At 44.6% G+C, this 23,250-nt stretch overlaps 1 protein-coding gene across 1 annotated transcript in view; it reads right to left on the bottom strand.

Moving 5' to 3' along the window:
• The window catches only part of LOC311231748 (germ cell-specific gene 1-like protein), a gene marked incomplete at both ends in the record, with an annotated part of 98,975 nt that overhangs the window by 5,136 nt on the left and 70,589 nt on the right, over nucleotides 1-23,250 (bottom strand). Inside the window, 2 exons of the mRNA XM_084318371.1 lie at nucleotides 2,863-3,015; nucleotides 6,301-6,348. Of these exons, the coding sequence (XP_084174497.1) occupies nucleotides 2,863-3,015; nucleotides 6,301-6,348 (201 nt within the window). The remainder of the gene's footprint in view (nucleotides 1-2,862; nucleotides 3,016-6,300; nucleotides 6,349-23,250) is intronic.

Genomic DNA, 23,250 nt, shown 5'->3' with positions numbered 1-23,250 from the left:
AGTGAGTGATCCCAATTTGCCACACATAGACCCTGACGGCAGTCCTGTGCACCGTGGGAACAATTATATTTAATTCCAAGAAATAACCCTTTAATTAAACACTGAAATATATTATGGTTTGAAGTACAGGGATATTAAAGACCCCTTTATGGAATAATAGATTTATCCCTATTGATAGAAGCACTTGTTTTTCATATGTGTATATAATGTAAATATCTGCAGATGACAGCAGACACCTACTCTTGACACTCAGGCTTTATAATTAACACCGACAGGGCCTTTAAGCTGGGGAGCAGACAGGGAGGCATAGTGTTAGAGCAGGGCGTGTGAGTGATAGCAGCCAAGGTCATCATCCACAACAGCGCTGTGGCAGTCTGGTCATCACTTATAAGTGATAGGGGCAGGGTAGAGAGAGAGAGAGAGAGAGAGAGAGAGAGAGAGAGAGAGAGAGAGAGAGAGAGAGAGAGAGAGAGAGAGAGAGAGAGAGAGAGAGAGAGAGAGAGAGAGAGAGAGAGAGACGTTGCTATGGCTAACAGCCGTTGCTAGGGAAATACACTTTTATAGCTGGGGGTTCTTCCGGGTTGAGTCAGACTGGGACACGAAGCTGAGCCGTTTTCTTCTGAGTCGGATGCAGTAACGGGGGAGATACAGTGTATCAGCCAGTACGATGAGTAAGAGATAACAACACAACGCAGACTTCACGGAACAACAGAGAGAGATTACTGGCTGAGAACCCGATTATTCCAACACTATGCTATAACTATAATAGTCTGATAGGGGCGGTACTCTTCTGAAACTCTTGTCATTAACAAATTAGTATAGAGTCCATAATTTTAAGGGTGACTGGAAATGACCAGATAGGTCCATCCTCACACAACTACAGCATGTCATACAGAGGAGCCCCATGTCAAAGACAATATCTAGAATGTATGAGTCTCTCATGACTGTAACTGCTGTGCCTGTGTTCCTGGCAAACTCATCTTGTGCTTGTGAAAAGTGTGAGACAGATCTAGATATTGATCTAGAAATACTTTTAATTATTGCAAAGAAGTGTATAGACAAGTGGTGGGAATATAATGAATCGATGCCTAGATTGTTTGAAAGTGTTGTATTGTGTATTGTGTATTGTGTCTTGTGTGTTGTATTGTATTTTTTATTGTATTGTGAGAGATATGAAGGGTTACTGCTGTTGTCTGAAGGGGCAGGACCCTTGTGTTTGGGGACTTTTGTGTGCTCTGCATTTGTGTGCCTTGACATGCTTCTGTTTTGCCTCTTGGTGAGTTGGAATGAAGCGGCCCTGAGACACGCTCATGGTCTGTGGACTGATTGTAGATTGATTGTGGTTAGGCCCTTTGGATTACATGATTGATACCCCCTTGAATGCCCTGTGGACGATCTTCCATTTATAAAGGACAATATTATCCTATTATACAATATTAATGTTTTTTATTTTAATTCATAGCCCTTGAAGGGGAGTGATGTGTTGTTTCCATGGCGTGGGAGAGATTAATTAGTGTTTGTGGGCATGGGCTGCTCTCTCCCGGCGTCAGAAGCCGGAGAATCAATGCAGGGACTCGGGGTGTCGTTGGGTCTGGGGTCTGGAGCTGCTCCATTGCCAGTGAACGAGGGACTGACTTTTAGAACCACAGAATGCTTGTTTGGGTTTTTACTCCCAGGTGAGCTTTGCTTTGTAGTGGTGTTCTCAGTTCCTTAAGCAGAGAGCGTGCCTGTGTGCGCGGGGCATTCCCCTGGGTGCTCTCATTGTCGCCTTTACACTCTTCCCTGGTTCAGTGTCTGTTGGGTGGCTTCAGGCTCTGTGCAGGATGGCATCACGGATTTGGGTTTTTTGCACTTGTTGGGAGGGAGTTATTTTTTATTCACATGTTTTGGACTGGTTTAAACCATGGGAATACATGTATTCTTGGATTGGGCAAGGTCTGTTGTGGCTTCCACCTCGTCACCTCCCGTGGAGGCTAATCAAGCGCAATGCGGAGCAGCTGGACGCGTCCTGAGGCAGAGACACCTGCTGCATAAAAGACCTGACAACTCATCTCTCAGTGCTTGATCGTACTGACCATTGTGGTTAGTGTAACAAAATGTCTCTTCAAGTCTTAGCATAATTATGTTTCTCTCGTGTTTGATTATTTCCATTTTCCGTTGTTTTCTTTTCCCCGTGTTTCATTCTTGGACTAACGCTCGTTGTCTTCTCCTCTCTCTCCATCAAGGAACCGTATCTCCACCCCGGAATTCATTTCCCACTCATACTCGCTCCCCTGGACTGGTTAGTACACGCACATGAAAACAACAGTCTATCACATTTACATTCAACACCACATGAGTTTTTGCACGCTAGACACACGCACCCATACACATACTATAATTAAAAACACACACATCTCATTCACATGGACCGTGGGCACACACACACTTCCCCCACTTAGGCCCTGTTAGTTTTGTACGTTCGATGATTTAATTTACTTGTCTTTATTTATTAAATATCATTATTGTATTCCGTCTGTCTCCTGTGTCTGTCTGTCCTGGGGTTCTGCCACACTTGACTCTCTTTTGTATTAGCGTATCAATATTTTTCCTCTATTGTTTTTATTTTTGTCTCGACTTTTGCCCACTTTTTATTGTTGTTTTTATTGTTTCTGTTTTGTCTTAATTCAAAATAAAAAAGAATATAAAAAAATAAATATATATATATATTTCAAATAGGAGATTTAAAAGTAATAATTACATTCTTGAATGGATTGCCTTTGCCAGTGGACTAAATTGGACAGTCCCCAATAAGAGTGTAATAAACAAACACTGAAGACATACCGATTCATCACGGACCCAAGTGTGACTATTATACTGTACCTGAGAGAACAGTGAAGACGGCGGCAAAGGCGTTGACCTTGAGTCCGTCGATGACGTTGCTGGAGTGGACCAGCTCCAGACACATGAGGCTGAAGCCCACCACGAGGAGCACGATGTAGAGCATCTCAGACACCACCGACAACCACAGGATCCCTGCGATACACACACACACACACACACACACACACACACACACACACACACACACGCACACACACACACGCACACGCACACACACGCACACACGTACACACACATGCATTCATACTGTAAAAATATATATACATGTACAGTACATCCATCCATCCATCCATCCATCCATCCATCCATCCATCCATCCATCCATCCATCCATCCATCCATCCATCCATCTATCTAATATATAATTATATCTATTGTAAAAGGACTATGAAACAGTGTCTACAATACTGTTGAGGTTCCATGGTTAACCGGCATTCCATTTGTAGGCCGACCTTGAGAGTTCTCTCTCTCTGTCGAGGGAGAGCCAGGGACTCCTACGCTTTGCTATATATATGACAGACTCACTGGACAGACGGGAGCTTCTTGAGGCGAACTGCTGGACGACTAACTGGACCCACCAGTCTGTGTGGCATGTCGTCTTAGGGACTCACTGGCTCGAGAATATATTCTGTTGTCTTTTATTCTTTCTGCATCAACTGCTCTGTTTATTATTAATACGTTTCCACATCTGAATAGAACTACATTTTATTATGACCAAAATACAATTACTTTTAAAGCCATTATACACATACTGTACATGTGATGCCCACTAGAAGTGGTATCACGTTAATATCTTTAGATTATGTGTCAAAACAGTGTGAACATATTGGTACAGGATTACCTCCATCAGAAACAAGGTAGAACAGTCATTTATATGTAATGGGAGACATTAACATAATCTGGTCAATAGGTGGCAGTATAGGACTGGTGTTTAGTGGCTTCGCCTTCCAGGGAACCGTACTGTGTGCTTAGGGACGCACGAGGCGATCTCAGCCTCACAACCGGGAGGACCCAGAGTCAGTAACATCGTGTCTGCACCTTCCTTTGTCAAATGATTAACTACAACCTGTTTCATAGGTGGGTAATATACTACAAAACACACATAAAGGTTAACAAGGATACATGCAATGTCGAGGGTTCAAATGAAGTAACTATTGTCGATGTTTGAGTCAAGTTTAAGAAGTTTAAGACGACAAGTAACGTGGTTGAGAAGCAGACCGTCTATTGATGGCGCCACGTTTCGTTGGTACATTTAAATAGTGTTGGAACACAATTGTCCATTTAAGCACTAACGTGTGTAAGAAGTTAAGTATCTCCAAGGGGATTATAAAGGTTTATGTTTTGAAATACATACTGTTTTGGGTTGAATTGCTGTGTAGTAAATGTGTATATTGTGTACAAGACGGTTAGAGGGAAATTACTTTAGCTTACACTACCTGGGAGATGGCTAAACACCGGAGCGGTACCACATGCTCTGTCTCTCTCTCTCTCTCTCTCTCTCTCTCTCTCTCTCTCTCTCTCTCTCTCTCTCTCTCTCTCTCTCTCTCTCTCTCTCTCTCTCTCTCTCTCTCTCTCTCTCTATTGCGCCCTCCGTTAAATGTAAATATAAATCTATTCCCTTGAGTTATACCATGGTCACGGTTTAGCAAATTCCTAGTAGGGTTGAGAACGGCCCGATACATATTATATATATATATAAATGCACTTGCATTGCACATTTGAGTTTCAATAGAACTTGAGACCGGAACACAACTATGGGTAACACTGAGGTGTGGAGGTATTTCTGTATACTAGAGAATAGTGGATATGACTGATGATAAATGACTGATGATAAAGGTAACACTTATTGGTGATTTAAGGAATTGTTTGACAGACAATGAGAATGACAGTGTTGGTTAAAAGACATACGATGGTCCCTTCCAACATGCCTAGACATGTCTAGACAGAGGTTAACAGGATAATGTTTCTCTTCTCACGTGCTTATATTTAAGACGCCAAATATGTATAAAGACATAAGTAATCACAATGTACAGTATATAATACTGAATAACTACATTTAAAAGGAAAATGCTATTGAAGTGAACCAGGGTATCCTAAAAGGGTAGAATGATTATACAATGATATACAATGATTATACAATGATGATACAATGATGATACAACGATGATACAATGATTGATTGATTATTCTGTGGAATAAATAAACGTTGTTGAAAGACAACCGGGAGGACCCAGAGTCAGTAACATCGTGTCTGCACCTTCCTTTGTCAAATGATTAACTACAACCTGTTTCATAGGTTAAACATATATCTGCTATCAGGTGCCATATCCTGGTACCTGTAACATACAGTTACTTTAGAAAGCTAATATATGAATGCTAACACAGTTCCCAGGGAAGCTTGTACAAGCATGAATAAAAGATTCCACAGCCAGTTCAAACACAGTCTTCATACTAAATCAATAAGTTAGTGTGTTCTTTTGACAATTCAGCAATAGCAGTGCATTTTGATAAGTTGTACACTGCCGTTGTTTGTTTGTAGCTAACAGCTGTTGTATCTGTCACATTGCACAATTTTAACGAGCACTTAAAGTCACTTACCCGGTCTTGTTTTTGCCAACTAAGAAATATTGCAAAATTGCACCCCAATATCCCATACCACTGTCTTGAACAGGTTATTCATGTTTTTATTTCTTCACAAATTGATTATTGTAATTCTCTGTTCACTTGTTTTGACAAAGCAGCCGGGCTTTTTCAGTTGTAGCACCTAAATTATGGAATCAGCTACAGTACCTTGTGAAATCAGGTCTGCTGATAGTGTGGAGTCAGGGTCTTAAAATCTTTTTATACAGTCAGGCTTTTAATTGCTCATGTATGCAGTGTAACATTTGTGTATGTGGTTGTTATTTTAATTAATAATAAAAAAAAATTATCCACTTTTTCTCCCCATTTTCTATTTTTTTCCCATCCCAATTTCGTAAAAATGTTCTGCGTCGCAGTATGCGGTGCGCCACTGGGGCGCCTAGCACTTTGTGATTTTAATCTAGAAAAGCGCTATACAAATAAAATGTACCTTACCTTACCTTGCTGAAGTTACATGGGATATGAATTACGTTGTATTTTGAAACCATCTCTAAACGTCAGCTTTAAAGGAACACGCCAACATTTTGGGAAATTAGCTTACCGTCTTCTCCAGAGAGAGACAAAAAGATAGATACCAGTTTCCTCTCTGTGCGTTCAGTACAAAGCTACCTGGCTGCATGTTAGCCTAGCTTAGCACAATGAATGGAAGTGGACAGTGCCGGTTATCCTTCGGGAGAGGTGCTAGAAGATGTGGGGGAGGACATGACCGACAGAGGAGAGGGAGAACGGGAGAAGATGTGGTAGAGCTTCCCAATGAAGGTATGGAGTGATCGCTCACCTCTCTCTGATTCCGGGGCCAGATCAATGAAGCTTCTGCATTTCTCACCTGTAACGGCAGGGGGGGGGGGGGGGGGCAGTAAGTGACTTGGCAGAGCATATCAGCTATTCTTTATGTATACTGTATCTAGGCAGCTCAGAAACCTCCAGATAGACATTCTGCTTGAAGATTAGTTCTCTAATCAACCAGAGTTCAACGGGTCACGTGTAAAACCTATATGGCATTAACAAAAGGTTGAGGTTGAGGTTCAAAAGGGCTTGACCTCATAAATACAATGACAGGCTCTCTGTCCAGCTCCTCATCAGAATTACATTTTTTTAAACTCCTTACTGATTTTGATCTTTATTTATCTCAAACATTTCAACCATAAAACAAACACACAAATTTGTAATAACAAAAAATAACAAAAACTAAATATAAAAGATATATATATATAAATAAATAAAAAGAAAGCAATACTCAGAATAGCTCAAGACAATGGTTTTGTTCGAGAAGGGACCCACCCACCCAACCCCCTCCTAATGTACAGTTTCTTCCCCCTCAAATGTATACATTTTATTTTAGGATCTCTGTCTCTTAACTCTTTAATTGCCAAACCCGAGATAAGTCAGGTTAACTCTGTGAACAGATAGAGACAGATAGAGAGAGGGAGATTGCTCCGTGAGTAACGGTTTTCGGTTCAGTTCGGTATACTGTACGTTGTTTTTTATTAAAAAAAAAATTAAACATGCTTCTCATTTATTAAAAAAGAAAAAAGTTTACAGCGGTTTGCCTTAAATAATGTTTGGCACACAAAGACCAAACTGACTGAAAAATATAGGCTACATTGTAAGTATTAACTTAGTGCAAACAAACAAAATAATTAAAGCTTTCTATTTTTGTGGCCACATTATAGACAAAGGCCATCAACATAAATGATGCATTAAGCTCAACCAGCACTAGACTTTCCTTTCTTTAAAATAAACACAAAAAAACAATGTCAACAATGTTTAAATTCCCTGATTGTGAGTTCTTAACACTTTGAGAGCCACTCACGGCTAATCTCGTGTTTACGATAGTTACATTGAAAGCCACTCACGAGATTTCTCGGAATTATTATTATTTTATTTTTGTAGCGATCTGAAATCATATTGCATCACGCGAGCCTACCCTAGCCTACCCAAGGGCCGCCGGCAATCAGATGTGAAAAAAGCACCCCCTATCGTCTCCCAGATGGTAAATCACCCTTTTGGAATGGACTCAATGAAAATGGATGGGGGGGGAAAAAATATTCCAGTCCACATTTCACTTCTCACCCATGCAGCCGGAGTACCAGAGTTCATTCAGGGGGCTCTGAGCCCCGCGGATCATGAGTTCTAAGAGAGTTCTGTATACACGTTAGATCTATACACTTATCGATTTTTTCGAATGGTGATCGGGAATTGGAATATACCAGTTGGATACCATCTGATGTCAGGTAAGGAATCTATGTTATCAGTGTTAGGATAATCAGACTCGTTTTCATGAAGATATAAGCTTTTTTGTGATATGTGCTCCAGCTGTTTCACTGTAAAATCCATGAGGAAATGAAAGCGGCTATTATCAGCGCGCGCCTCGAACGTGCGTGCGTGCACGTATACTATTGATCATCTAGCGTTTATTTGAAAACGATTCATAAATAGGCCGACAAATATCAACGTTCTGGAATATTCCAGTAAAATGCGATTATCACAGAATGGGCTGTTTTTCACCTCAAAACGGGTGCTTTTCAAAATGCTCTCAAACGGAAATGAAGCGATAAAAAACCAATCTGCCTTGACAATACTGACTGGAAAATGATTCTTTGATAAGCGACGGGCAGATTAGACACATAGCCATAATTTAAAACATAGATTAGGCGATATTAACGTTAACATTGGCGCCGATGGTGGCATTCAAGCACTAAGTCGTGTGCCCCCTGGTGGCACTGAAAGTGTTAATGGAAAGATTAGTTTTCCGCTTGAAATTCAAGTGCAGTATTTGAAATACAATGAAAGGAATATGGCTGGATTTCTTATCAAAAGGAAAAGTGTCACTGTTATTTAAAATAAATAAACAAACTAATTAGAAGGCCATTAATAAAAAATGCAGCATACATCAAACTAACACACACACACACACTGTACTGTTTCAAAACAACACTATTTTTAAAATACGTACATTGTCTGTCTGTAACGCTCCAAGATCATCTCATGCCTGGGAGAGAGAATGTCCCAGGCAGAGAGTTGACAGCTGTGTCATACCGCCATCCAGCGGTCACCTGCAGACAATGCACTCAGCCCTGAACCTAATGGTCCAAATCAATAACGTTCTAATGTGGCAATTAGTGTCCTTATTACAAGTGTTGTCTGTTTAGGTTTGTTCTGTGTTAGTATTCTTATTCTGTGTTTGTATTTAGCCTGTGTGTGTTCTTTGATGGTTGTATTGTATTTTGTTTTGTATCTGTTCCCGGGTCCTGCCTCCCTCTCCGGTCCTCCGTCCCCACCCCCTCTCTCCGGGTCTCTGTTCCTGTCCCCGCTCCTACTCTCCGGGCCTCTGTTCCCGTCCCCGCCCCCCCCTCTCCGGGCATCTGCGCCCATTTTCCACCCCCCTGGCTGCTATGCCCCTCCTGGGTTCTTTCCTCGGACTCCCGGCCCCAGTTCTCCGGGTCCTCGCCCTGGTTTTTTTCCGGGGTCCCAGCCTCCTGCGTCGCCCGTGTCCGGACGATATTCTCGGGGGTCTGGAAGCCCCCCGTTCGGGGGGAGATACTGTAACGCTCCAAGATCATCTCATGCCTGGGAGAGAGAATGTCCCAGGCAGAGAGTTGACAGCTGTGTCATACCGCCATCCAGCGGTCACCTGCAGACAATGCACTCAGCCCTGAACCTAATGGTCCAAATCAATAACGTTCTAATGTGGCAATTAGTGTCCTTATTACAAGTGTTGTCTGTTTAGGTTTGTTCTGTGTTTGTATTTAGCCTGTGTGTGTTCTTTGATGGTTGTATTGTATTTTGTTTTGTATCAGTTCTAGTGTGTCTTCCCCCAGCTGTTGATCGTTTGTAATCATTGTAATTAGGTTGAGTATATTAGGTTGTCCTGTTCCCACTTCCTGTTGTGGCGTCATACCTCCGTGTTACCCGTTCGTTGTACCTTGCTGTCGTCTGCCTTGCCCTGCTGTTGTACTTAGAGTCAGTAAGTGATTTAGTATTCTGTTTTTGTCATCTTTGTTTTCGTATCTCAGTCTGTGTTTGTAGTTAGCGCCAGCGCCGCTGTGCCCTTTTGTTTTGTATGATATATATATTACCTGCCTTGCTCTTGTCTTGAGTTCTATATTAAAGAACACCGTTGAGAAGAGTAACCACCGTCTCCTTTGTACTTCTAACCGCATATTGGGTCCTTCTGTCATGCCGAATCGTAACACTGTCTACATTTATTTAGACTAACATTATTTAAATATTGAGTGTAACTGTGGTGGATTAACGTAATTTGGTGAGTTGGAACTATCTATGGGTTTTAGCGTGTGGTACCTTCGGACCTTCTTGACTCTAACGTTACCGGAGTTGAATCAAGTTGATAACATGCAGTGAAAAAGCAGCAATAGTCCCGGTTGGAGTTAGTAAACACAGTTGTATGTTAGCCTTCTTGGATGTTGAATAAACGCCTATCATTGTCTTTCAACACCCCGCCTCTCAGACTCCCATTTTCTCCTCTGCTAGCTAGTAGCTACGGTAACATTTCATTGGCTGTATTAGAGCTGGCGGGCTACCATAGTTAAAGTGCGTTGTGTTGTACAAACCGTGCTAACGTTATGGCAAGATGTGTGTAGGCCTATGTAATGTTAACTTAACACATTCGGGGCCAACCACGGACATGTCCGTGTTTCGGATCCAACGGTTGAGGGCCAACCACGGATATGTCCGTGGCAAGGTTGTTTTGGCTTTTATTCCATTGTAATATCCTACTCAATGTCACCCTGCGGCACTGCAGATTTACCCTACTCTTGGAATTCGGAAAAGTGCATTACCGGCCAGATCCTCATAGGGGTGCTGTCTCGATAATGCAGTGTTCCCTGTTAGAGACTTTTTTTTTTTTTGATCTTGAATGGGTTTTTCTGTTAGCCTACAGCTATGCGTGTAACCGATCGCCTGAAATAGTCTTTGGGACGCTGAATTCAGTATGCAGTAAAAGAATATATCATCAGCCAATGGACATATGGATCTACCAGATGGCGATCGATAACTGGGAAATTCTTTTGGGGATCCAACCGGCCACAGGTAAGAGCTTTTTCACGTAAATTACATGATGATCAGGCCTTGTTATCATACTCAACCAGCCGATCAGCGAATAAGGCTACTGAGGCTAATGCCGTTATTGGTAATCAATAATCAGAAAACGACGTGTGTGTGTCCCCGCCCCTTTCTTGCATTCATGGTGGATCATGATACCGACAATATGCATTTTGAGTTTTAGCTCTAGCTGGTCTATAGCCGAAACGCCATTTGATTTTGATTTAATGTTATTAGCTTAGCGCCCTATAACTCGCGTTCCAGGAAATATACCAGAACATTCCGGTATATAGTTCATATTCACAACGCTATAAAATGGGAACGTATTGATGAGAACATTTTTGTATAAGGCATATTGAAGGGACGGTTTATAGTGTCAATTGACAATGAGAATGGATAGATAGAAATAATATAAAGTATAGATTTAGCTCTACAAACAGCCTCACGCACAATGAAAGTTTATTATGAAATGCTGGCCGTATAGAGTGGGATTAGACTGATCCCAATGGCCCCGAAAGTGTTAATGGCTATGTTTTTAAAGTCATAATGAAGATTGATTTATATTGCGCTTGTCATTTCCACAAACTGAGTAGCACCTGCTGCTGCTGTTGCCAGCAGCCGGTGCATCACCTCTCCCGCCTCCCTGCCAAATGAAGTTTTAAAAAAAAATTGTGCATCCCCTGAACCGAACGATACACACACGCTCCGAACCGTGGAGGTCGTGCCGAACGGTGTACGGTTCGAATGCGTACCGTTCCACCCCTAGTAAAGACGCTTCAATTTATGCTTGAATGAAACACAATCCATGCGCTCCGGTTAACCCATCCACAGCGGAGAATATGAAACGGATCAGAGCCAAATGCCCGGTAGGCCTTTGGATGGGCTCCGCCCACAAGTGCTTTGAGTGACAATCACCCACAGTCTGGCAGACAGAGAGAGAGAGAGAGAGAGAGAGAGAGAGAGAGAGAGAGATGCGTGTGTGCCACTGCTTCCCCGCGCGGCCCAGTTTGTGTGTGTAAATGCGTGTGTGCCACTGCTTCCCTGCACGGTCGAGGTTGTGTGTGTAAATGTGTGTGTGCCACTGCTTCCCTGGGCGGTCCAGGTTGTGTGTGTAAATGCGTGTGTGCCACTGCTTCCCCGGGCGGTCCAGGTTGTGTGTGTAAATGCGTGTGTGCCACTGCTTCCCCGCGCGGTCCAGGTTGTGTGTAAATGCGTGCGTGCCACTGCTTCCCCGCGCGGTCCAGGTTGTGTGTGTAAATGCGTGCGTGCCACTGCTTCCTTGCGCGGGCCAGGTTGTGTGTGTAAACGTGTGTGTGCCACTGCTTCCCCGCGCTTCGGTTTGTTTCCCAGACAGAAGTCTCTCTCTCTCTCTCTCTCTCTCGTTCTCTGCCTCGCTCTGTTTGAGGAAGATATTTCCACTCGCTCTGCTGTCGCTGTCAACCATAGAGGGGGCGTTACTGCAAATCAGTGTTATATTCACATCAGCAATACCGTCAAATCAGAACAGCTTAGTTGAGTGAGGGAAGATCTCGTGAACTCGAGACTGGACTGATGAGTCAATATGATAATTAACAGACACAGACCACATTGATATAATCCCCAATTGCTAGGATACAATGCTAAACACTGGAAAAGTCCATTCATAATGCATGGGACCTTTAATGTATTTTAATTGTTTTTAATTATAGGCCTATTTCACACATTCTATGAAATCCATACATTCTGGAAATCATCTCGCGGTCTGCATCCCCTTAACAATTGTGTGTATTGAGCCGTACTGTATTGTACCCATTCTGCAATCTGTTAATAAAATGTTCAATCAATCAATCAATGAAGCAACGCTTATCTGGTCCTGCCCCTTCCTTACAATATCATATTAATATGTAATAAGGTATCTATCAATATCAAAAAAGAATATACCTATCCACTACAGCAAAAGATAAATAAATAATTACAAAAATACTAGTTCACGTTATTTTCAAGCTCCTCTAACTTATACTTGTCCAAGAATTCCTGTTTATATCTGCATTTAAACATTTCAATAGTATTACTTCTTTTTTATTGCTACATCAAGGCCATTCCAAATGGATACTCCACAAACTGAGATGCACTTGCTTTTGAGAGTTGTACGGACAACAGGTTGTTTTAAATTCAATTTCCCTCTTAGATTATAACCCCCATATCTGCCCATGAACATGTTTTGTATGTTGCCAGGGACTATATTTTGTGTTACTTTAAACATGAATTGTGCCGTTTTGAATTTAACCAAATCTTGGTTGGTTTGACTTTTAACAAATAAACAATTGGTATGATCTCTCATAGCCAAGCTCAGGGACCTGGGCTTGAACTATGACCTCTGCCAGTGGGTCTTGGACTTCCTGACGGGCAGACCCCAGGTGGTGAGAGCAGGCAACTGCACCTCCTCATCCATCACCCTCAACATAGGGGCCCCCCAGGGCTGTGTTCTGAGTCCCCTCCTCTACTCCCTGTACACACACGACTGTGTGGCTCAGCGGAGTAGCAATACAATCATCAAATTTGCTGACGACACAGTGGTGGTGGGCCTGATCTCTGCCAACGACGAGAGGGCCTACCTGGAAGAGGTCAAGGTCCTGGCGGGATGGTGCCAGGAAAACAGCCTCTCCCTGAACGTCAGCAAAACAAAGGAGATGATTGTGGACTTCAGGAGGTCGGGGGTCAAGGACTACAGCCCCCTCAGCATCGACGGGGCACCGGTTGAGAGAGTCAACAGCTTTAAGTACCTCGGAGCCTACATATCCGAGGACTTGACATGGACCACACACATTGACAGTGTTGTGAAGAAGGCACGACAACGCCTCTACTTCCTCAGGCGCCTAAGGAAGTTCCAAGTCAGTCAGAAGATCCTTAAGAACTTCTACTCATGTACAATAGAGAGCATCCTGACTGGCAACATCACCTCCTGGTTTGGGAATAGCACTGCACAAGACCGAAGCAGACTACAAAGAGTGACACGTTCAGCCGAACGCACAATTGGAGGGGGGCTCCCCACCCTCCAGAACATTTACAACAAGCGTTGCAAGGGCAAGGCTAAGAGAATCATTAAAGACTCCAGTCACCCGAACAACTGCCTCTTTGAACTGCTGCGGTCAGGCAAGCGATACCGGAGTCTCAGGGCGAGCACAGAAAGACTCAGAAGAAGCTTCTATCCCCAGGCCATCAGGCTGCTAAACGAACAATGAACACTACACAACAACAACCATCAAACGCACATAGCACACACATCCACACGCACACACTCACTTTAAACAAACACACTGTAGCACCCACTCCACACACTTTATAGCACACACCCACTTTAAACAAACACACTGTAGCACCCACTCCCCACACTTTATATTTATTGATGAAGGATTGCACTACAACTCGTACACCTTACTGTAAATTGTACCTAAATTGTACCTCATCCCATTTCTGCTTTGCACTATATAGTACTGTACATTAGTACACTGCATAGTATTGTATATTATATGGTAACTCAGTTACGTCTATTCTGCATCGAACATTGTACATATGTCTATACTGAACACTGTGACCTCATTTTCTACTTCTAAATTACATGCTATACTATGTTATTTGATACTATCTTGTCTAGCACAGTCTCTGGAGCGTAACAGTAAGAAGCATTTTGTATGAAAGTATTCTGTACTTCTGTATGACAACTATTAAAGAAACTTGAAACTCTATCTCTCTACACTGAGTAGTGTCATGGTCCGGGTATAAAGCGCCCTCACGCCCTTTGTTCAATCAATTATGTATCAAGTTGTCAACAACATGAATCACAGACTGTCTGAGCTTGTCCCAGTCTGCCGTCCACTGCACATCCACAACACAAGAAATAGGCATCTTATATTTGGCAAGAGGAGAAAACTCAAATGTGCTAGCCTAAGCATAGCATGCAGGGGCCCACAGATCTGGAACGAGCTTGACGAGAGTCTGAAACTGTCTAAATCCTTCAAAACATTCAAAAAATCACTGAAAGAGGAACTGCTTAAATCATATCTCTAAATAGAATCATAACTTAGGTATATAAATTGTCTGTATTTATGTACTGTATCTATGTTGTATGTCAGTTAGTAGGTAGGTGTGTAAGCCTACCCACGTTGTATGTTTTGTTTGTGTTTTTGTTTTTGTTGTTTATATTTTTTGTCTATATTTGTGACAGGCTCCCTCCAAAAGCTTTAAATAGCTTCTTGGGAGACCTGGCACATGCACACAATTGCGTCGTTGTTGTTTCACATGAAGATATGTACATGTAATATATCGTCTGTGTGTGTGAATAAATTAATTCATTCATTCATTCATATAACCAGCATGATGTATAATCCTTATAGCTATTTTTTGCAGTGTGCATATCTTTTGTAGGTTTGTTTTACATGTATTTCCACAAACTTCAACACAATATGACAGGTAGGGTACAATGAGTGTGCAATACAGAGTGTACAGTGATTTCTGATTTCTGATTTAAGATGTATTTAGTTTTACCCAGAATTCCCAAGCTTCTCGCAATCTTTGAGCATAGATATTTTATGTGTGGTTTCCAGCAGAGTTTACTAGCTACTATGTAGCCCAGCGTTTCCCAAACTTAGGGTTGCGACCCCAAATGGGTTGCGGCCGTGTTTTTATTGGGTTGCCAATAAAATAAAATAAAAATTATAAAAAAAAATTTCGGCTTCCGGTATGAGAGCGGAAGGGTAACACGCATGCGGTGGAGCTCCTGGTCAAAAGAGTGAAAAAACGGATAAAAAAGGACCCGAAAAGTGATTAAAAATGAAAATGCAAACGAGAAGGAAGGAGGAAAAAACAATTGTGAAGGAGAGAGAAATGGAGGACTCACGGGAAGAGGAGAGTTCGATGGAACAGAGCCCCCGAAACGAGACCGAGAAGGGTCAGGCGGAGGAAGGAGGAGGATCGGCTGGGACAAACACGGGAATGCCAGGATGGGCCGTGGTCATGCAGGCCGGGATATTGGAGACCATAACAGCGACGATAAAACTGAACACGGACACGATAAGGAACGATATTGGGAAGTTACGGGAGGAATTGAGGAAGGAACAGGAGGACTTCAGAGGTGAAATGAATACAGAACTCAAAAGGGTGGATGAGAAGATGGCGGAACAGGACAGAAACGTAACCGAGTTACAGACAAGAACGGCGCAAGCGGAGGAATGGAACACAGAGATACACGAGGTATTAACGTGTGCGATTCAACAACAAGAACAGATGGAGACAAAGCTATCGGACATGGAGGGGAGGTCACGGAGAAATAACATCAGAATATGGGGATTGAAAGAAGGAGTCGAAGGGGAATCGGTGACCCGATATGTGGAAAAGCTTATCAAGGAACAACTGGAGGAGACGGGACTGGAAAAAATGGAGATACAGAGGGCCCACAGGGCGTTGGCTCCGAGACCGAAACCGGACAGACCTCCGAGGGCGGTGATTATTAACTTTCTGAGATTTGAGATTAAGGAATTGATACTCAGAACCGCGTGGACCAAGAAGATAGAAATCGAGGGGAAAAGACTGTCGTTTGATCACGATTACTCGACAGCAGTAGCAATAACACGCAGGTCCTACGCGGGACTGAAGAGAATTCTGAAAGAAAACGGAATGAAATTCCAATCACCCATGACCTCGCTAAGGATTCACTGGAAGGAAGGGACGGTGACGTACGCGACGGCGCGGGAGGCGGCGGAGGAGATGAGGCGACGGGGGATGCAGATGGCGGGGGACGGAGAAGGAAGGGGAAAGGAGTGCCAGACGCTGAGCCTGCAGCAGAGATTGGAGAAAGCATGCAGATGGACCAGAGTAGGAGATCGAAACCCGGGAGAGGAGGGAGGAGAGAGGAGAAGGCCGAGGTGAGACGTGACAGACCGAAGGCGGAGACAGACGAGGAGGCCAGAGACGGAGAAGGAGGAGAGAGGAGGCGGGAGGAGACGAACGGATGAGTACACGCACAAGAGATTGAAAAAACTATTGTTGTGGAAAATGTGTATACGGGGGTGGAGGTAGGAAAGGGGTTAGTCTTGACTAGTTTAATATAGGTCAACTAGCAGGGCTCAAAGACACTAGGGCGACAGTCTGGCTGATGTTCTTAAAACAATCTCAAGATAGGCAGATGGACATTTCAGTACATCATATCGTGTGCTCTAATCTTGTGTCTTTTCTCTCTTTCACACATACACAGCACACACACACAGACACAGCACACACACACAGACACACAGACACACACACACAGACACACACACACATACACACACACACACACACACAAACACACACACACACACACATCTCACTCTCTCTTCGACACACACACACACACACAGAGACACACACAGTCGTACAGACATACACACCGACACACACACACACACACATTCCCTGTGTCACAATACACACATACAATACACACACGTCTGTACACAGACGCACACACACACAGACACACACACACAATACACACATACAATACACACACGTCTGTACACAGACGCACACACACACAGACACACACACACATACACACACACACACACACAAACACACACACACACACACACATCTCACTCTCTCTTCGATGTTCTTAATGTTTTACATCATATCGTGTGTGTACATCATATCTTGTTTATCTCTCTTCGATGTTCTTAATGTTTTTATCTAAATCTATGTTCTTCTTAATGTCTTTATCTCTCTTCGATGTTCTTAATGTTTTTATCTCTCTCCGATGTTAAATCTACGTGTCATCTTAATGTACGTCATGTCATATCTGACATGATATGACACGTCATCATATCTGTCATGTGGGGGCAGGACTGAGAGGGGATTTAGGGGACAAGCAGAGGGATTGAGGGGTAGAGTGTTTTTTGTTCAAGCTGTGGTGATCCTCTGCTCGATCCATAGCTCTGCTGTTGAAACTTCTTTTCCTAAATAAATTACCTACTTGTTAAAATTGGAAATATCGTCTCCTGCTGTGTTAAACAACCATCAGCCACAACATTTGGTGACCCTTGACCTGTAGACCGCCCTGCCGGGCCCCCTCACACGGCCAGCTCCGGACCTCTCCCGTAGAAATTCTGGCGGTGTCGACAAACAAACACAGGTGAGCATTTTTGCTTTTGATTAGAATATCCGTAAGAGATTCTGAGGGAGGAAAAAGTTGAGCTGACTGTGTGACGAGGTCTGGATGGACGGCTAAAACGAACACAAGTGGTGAGGTGTTTACACTAGGGCGATTCCTCTTTTAACAGGTGCGCCACTAATCAATTTTAATTGCATGTTTTCGACCTCTGGTCAAATTTTTCTCCATCTGTTCAAACTTCTCCCTGACCCCTTTCCCTGATCCCTTTACGACACTCTCCACATACACACATAACTGTGCCTTCTGTCCTCTGTAGATAAGACTCTCAATTTTCAAAACAAAAACCGGTGCCGCTCTGCTGTTATTCAAAACACACTATTACAGCTGGCATTCTCTGTGTCAAACTAATTACGTTTATGGATACACTATTGTTCGTTTTCTTATTGGCTTGTGAAGTTGTTGCTACAGAGAGGCTAGCTGTGATAATATGAGCAGAGAGTAAAAAAAATAAAAATAAAAAATTTGGGCAGCGTGAGACGAGACTCTAGCTTGTTTGCACTATTGGGCCTACACACACACACACACACACACACACAGTCACACACACGCACACACACACAGTCACACACACGCACACATACACAGTCACACACACACACACACACACACACAGTCACACATACAATACACACACACACACACACACACACACACAACACAGTCACACACACACACACACACAGCAAAGACACACACACACACACACACACAGACACACACACACCGACACACACACACACACACATTCCTGTGTCCCGGTAGACAGCGGGTTGTGACGCACACACACACAGTCACACACACACAGTCACACACACACACACACACAATCACACACAAACACAAGACACACCGACACACACACAGACACACACACACACACAGTCACTCCACACAGACACACACACACACACACACACACACACACACACACACACACACACACAGTCACACACACACACACACACAGACACACACACACACACACACACACAGACACACACACACCGATACACACACACACACACACACATTCCTGTGTCCCGGTAGACAGCGGGTTGTGACGCACACACACACAGTCACACACACACACAGTCACTACACACGGACACACACACACACACACACACACACACACACACACACACAGTCACACACACACACACACACACAGACACACACACACAGTCACACGCACGCACACACACACAGTCACACACACACACAGACACACACAGTCACACATACAATACACACATACAATACACACACACCCCCCCATCGCTTAAAAAGTTAGCTATTACACCCCAATAGGACGCACCAGGTTGGGAAAAAAGTAGGGTTTGGATCAGAGATCAGGCCCCTGATCTCTCTCTCTCTCTCTCTCTCTCTCTCTCTCTCTCTCTCTCTCTCTCTCTCCTGGGTTTGCTGACCCCTGTTGGTGGGCCAAGGTGTAGCATACAGACTCATCACATCTCTTTCTCTCTTGGGTTTGCTGACCCCTGGTGGTAGAAAACACACACACACACACCGACATACACACATACACACACACACACACACATTCCTGTGTCCCGGTAGACAGCGGGTTGTGACGCACACACACACAGTCACACACACACACACACACAGTCACTACACACAGACACACACACACACACACACACACACACACACACACACACAGTCACACACACACACACACACAGACACACACACACACACACACAGACACACACACACCGACACACACACACACACACACACATTCCTGTGTCCCGGTAGACAGCGGGTTGTGACGCACACACACACCGACACACACACACACACACACACATTCCGGTGTCCCGGTAGACAGCGGGTTGTGACGCACACACACACAGTACGCACACACACACAGTCACACACACACACACACACACACACACAGTCACACACACACACACACACACAGTCACACACACACACAGCAAAGACACACACACACACACACAGACACGCACACACCGACACACACACACACACACACACACATTACGCACACACACACAGTCACACACACACACACACACACACACACAGTCACACACACACACACACAGTCACACACACACACACAGCAAAGACACACACACACACACACACACAGACACACACACACCGACACACACACACACACACACATTCCTGTGTCCCGGTAGACAGCGGGTTGTGACGCACACACACACAGTCACACACACACAGTCACACACACACACACACACACAATCACACACAAACACACACACACACCGACATACACACATACACACACACACACACACAGACACACACACCGACATACACACACACACACACACACACACACACAGTCACACACAGACACACACACACCGAGTTGTAGTAGCGTTGTAGTTGTAGATCTAGGTTAACTGTGTCCTGGTAGATCCAGGTTAACTGTGTCCTGGAGTGGTAGTTGTAGAGTAGTAGTAGATCTAGGTTAACTGTGTCCTGGAGTAGTAGAGTAGTAGTAGATCTAGGTTAACTGTGTCCTGGAGTAGAGTAGTAGTAGATCTAGGTTAACTGTGTCCTGGAGTAGTAGTTGTAGAGTAGTAGTAGATCTAGGTTAACTGTGTCCTGGAGTGGTAGTTGTAGAGTAGTAGTAGCTGAAGTACAACCACACACACACACACACAACACAATAAACACACATACACACTAAACAACGATGCATACAGCAGAGGACATACTGTTAGACCGGAACCCGCTCATAAAGAACCTAATTCTCAAGGTTGGTGTCCGGTGGCAGAGGCGTACAAAGGCCGGGGACACAAAATGGCCTTCCGGAGGTACTTTTGATCTCGACGTATGCGAAGAGATGAATGTAATTATTCGTAACCACAAGCCAGGCGACAGCAGCAAAAAGAGGTTGAAAAAGAGGACAGAAGAGTTGGGGGTAATGAAGCTCTACGCCCAGAAGGGGAGAGCATACAGGCAGGAAGCTTTAGCGCTAAATCAGAGAGAGACGGATATAGGGAAACCAACATCCCCACCTTATGTCACGCAATTGCCGGTGGGCACTGTGACAATAAGAGGAGAATATGAGGAGACGGAATTAGGGACCCCCGCTAGGTCAGAAACCCCCGCTAGGTCAGAAACCCCCGCTAGGTCAGAAACCTCCGCTAGATCAGAGACCTCCCTTAGGCGAGATACCCCCCCCAAACTGACCCCGCAGGATCTCTATCCGAAAGTCCTGGCGGCATATGGCGAGACAGTACGTCGGAAGTTGTATGATGCAGAGGAAGAGGAGGTAGAGAACCTGGGCAGGCAGAGGGAGGGAGTCGGGAGGAAGATAGAGGAAGAGGCCCGTCAAAATATGGCACAGCAGACATCAGGGAAACACGGGGCGTGTGGCCACACCAAACTGTTGACTGATGAGGAAGATGAGAACGACACGAAACCAGCACAGGAGAAAGGAAACATTACAGGAACCCTGACTTTCGCCCCTACATTCCTGGGAAGTGTGACAAGTACAGGCCAGTTTCCCCTGCTAATAAAGGGGAACGATATCTTTCACATGCCATGGTCACCTCTAGACATCGATGGCATAATAGCAAGACTACCGGACCTTTCAGAAGGAGCCTCCAGGTGGATCACGCAGTTTGAGGAAAATACGTCATCTTTTCTGCTAGCAGTGGGTGACGTCAAATCCCTGTTGACGCGCTTGCTAGGAATTGGTGCCTGCCGGGACATCATGGGTGATACATCGATGCGAGTGGCATGCGACACGCAGGCCCATGATGGAGACATATTCAACGCGCATAGAGCGGCGTTGTGGTACAAACTCAGGAATCAATATCCATCACGTATTAATCCGGCAAAACTGGCGGGCAACCCCATAATGGAGACGGAAGGGCCTGGCACCTATGTGAACAAAATACTGAAGGAGTGGAGAGGTGAGCTAGGACACAACCCAGAAATTGACCCGTTGCAGAGAGCGATGTTTAGAGAAAGTGTGATGAGAGGGCTTCCAGAGGTGGTTAAGAATAGACTGGAAGACGTGGTGGGGTTAATGGACATGACTTATCCTTTGTTCTGTGCACATGTAACACATAGTGTGGAGAAGCAAAGGGCTCAGGAGCAGAAAGTCAGGGATCAGGATAGAAATGACTCAAGGAAGTTAACTCAGCAACAACTGCAGCCCCAAAGGAGGTTGCAGGCAGTAATGGTGTCATCTGCTACCTCTCCACCCATGCAGGACCAGGGACCCCCGCCTGCACCTCAGGTAGTGAGAAGCTATGGCTATAGTTCACAGAACCAGGCGTCCAGGCGGCAGGCAGGGAATGGGCAATCAGGCCCACGGTTTACACAGGGACCGGGGAACGAACAACAGTTTCCCCGTTTCCACTGTTGGAACTGCGGCATGCAGGGACACAGGGAAATGAGATGTAGGCAACCATACCGTCCCGGCTCGGAGTATGGAAGACCCGTGCGCCAGGGGGAGTCACAAGGGCCCCACGACCAGGGGGAGACAGGAGGGCCCCGAAACCAGGGGGGTAATCACTAGGGGTGCCCAGAGAATGCGACGGGGGGAAATCAAATGATTGTGGTTTCCAAGGGAGCTGAGCAAGAACCTATTCTGCAGGTCCTAGTGGAGGGCAAATTAACAGAGATGATGGCAGACACTGGAGCAGGTTTTTCCTGCATAAAGCAAAAATACGCCGCTCACTTACCCCAGTCTGGACAGTATGTTCGGACGGTCGGATTCTCGGGAAAAACACAATTAATACCCACATCAGTTCCAATCTCTATGACGTATAACAACAAGACCATAACAATACCTGTATTAATTTCGGACAGCACCCCGCGCAATCTCTTGGGACGAGATGCAATGTGTAAACTAGGCTGTAAAATCCTATGTACGCCTGAGGGGATTCAAATTGAACAAGACGTGTACCAAATGATGCTACAAGGGACGGGGGAGAAAGAGGCCACTGTGTTCTGGCTGGGCAACATAGATGCAGAGCTGCAAAGGGTCTGTGACCCCTGGGAGCCATTTCTGAAAACCCAACTGCCTCAGTCTAGACAAACAAACATGGAGGCACATTGCACACTACAATATTTGACGAATAGTGACCTAGTTAGGAACAAGGCATGGTTGCAGGGACAGCCCGAGCAGGTGCAGATTAACTCATCTACGATAATTGTAGGGAGACAGGGCGCGGCGTTGAGGGTTAACACGGGTAAGTATCTACGGGAACAACATAGACTAAGAGACGCCGCCCCACACATCACTCTGAGAATAAATCCTGGTTACGAATCCGAACATCTAGGTTCAATGATACAGGAATCCGAGACTCAAAGGTGGGTCTCCACGGAATCTCCGCTAATTTGGAACAGCGCAGATGGGAGTTTCATAAAAATAATGATTTCCTTTTCAGTTTTGGCAAAACCGCAAGTAATCAGATTACCAGGAGACCCTTG

The sequence above is a fragment of the Notolepis coatsorum genome (assembly GCF_963971535.1).
Source record: "Notolepis coatsorum genome assembly, chromosome: 7".
Taxonomy (NCBI): Eukaryota; Metazoa; Chordata; class Actinopteri; order Aulopiformes; family Paralepididae; genus Notolepis; species Notolepis coatsorum.
This window is presented reverse-complemented; position numbering and strand designations above follow the sequence as displayed.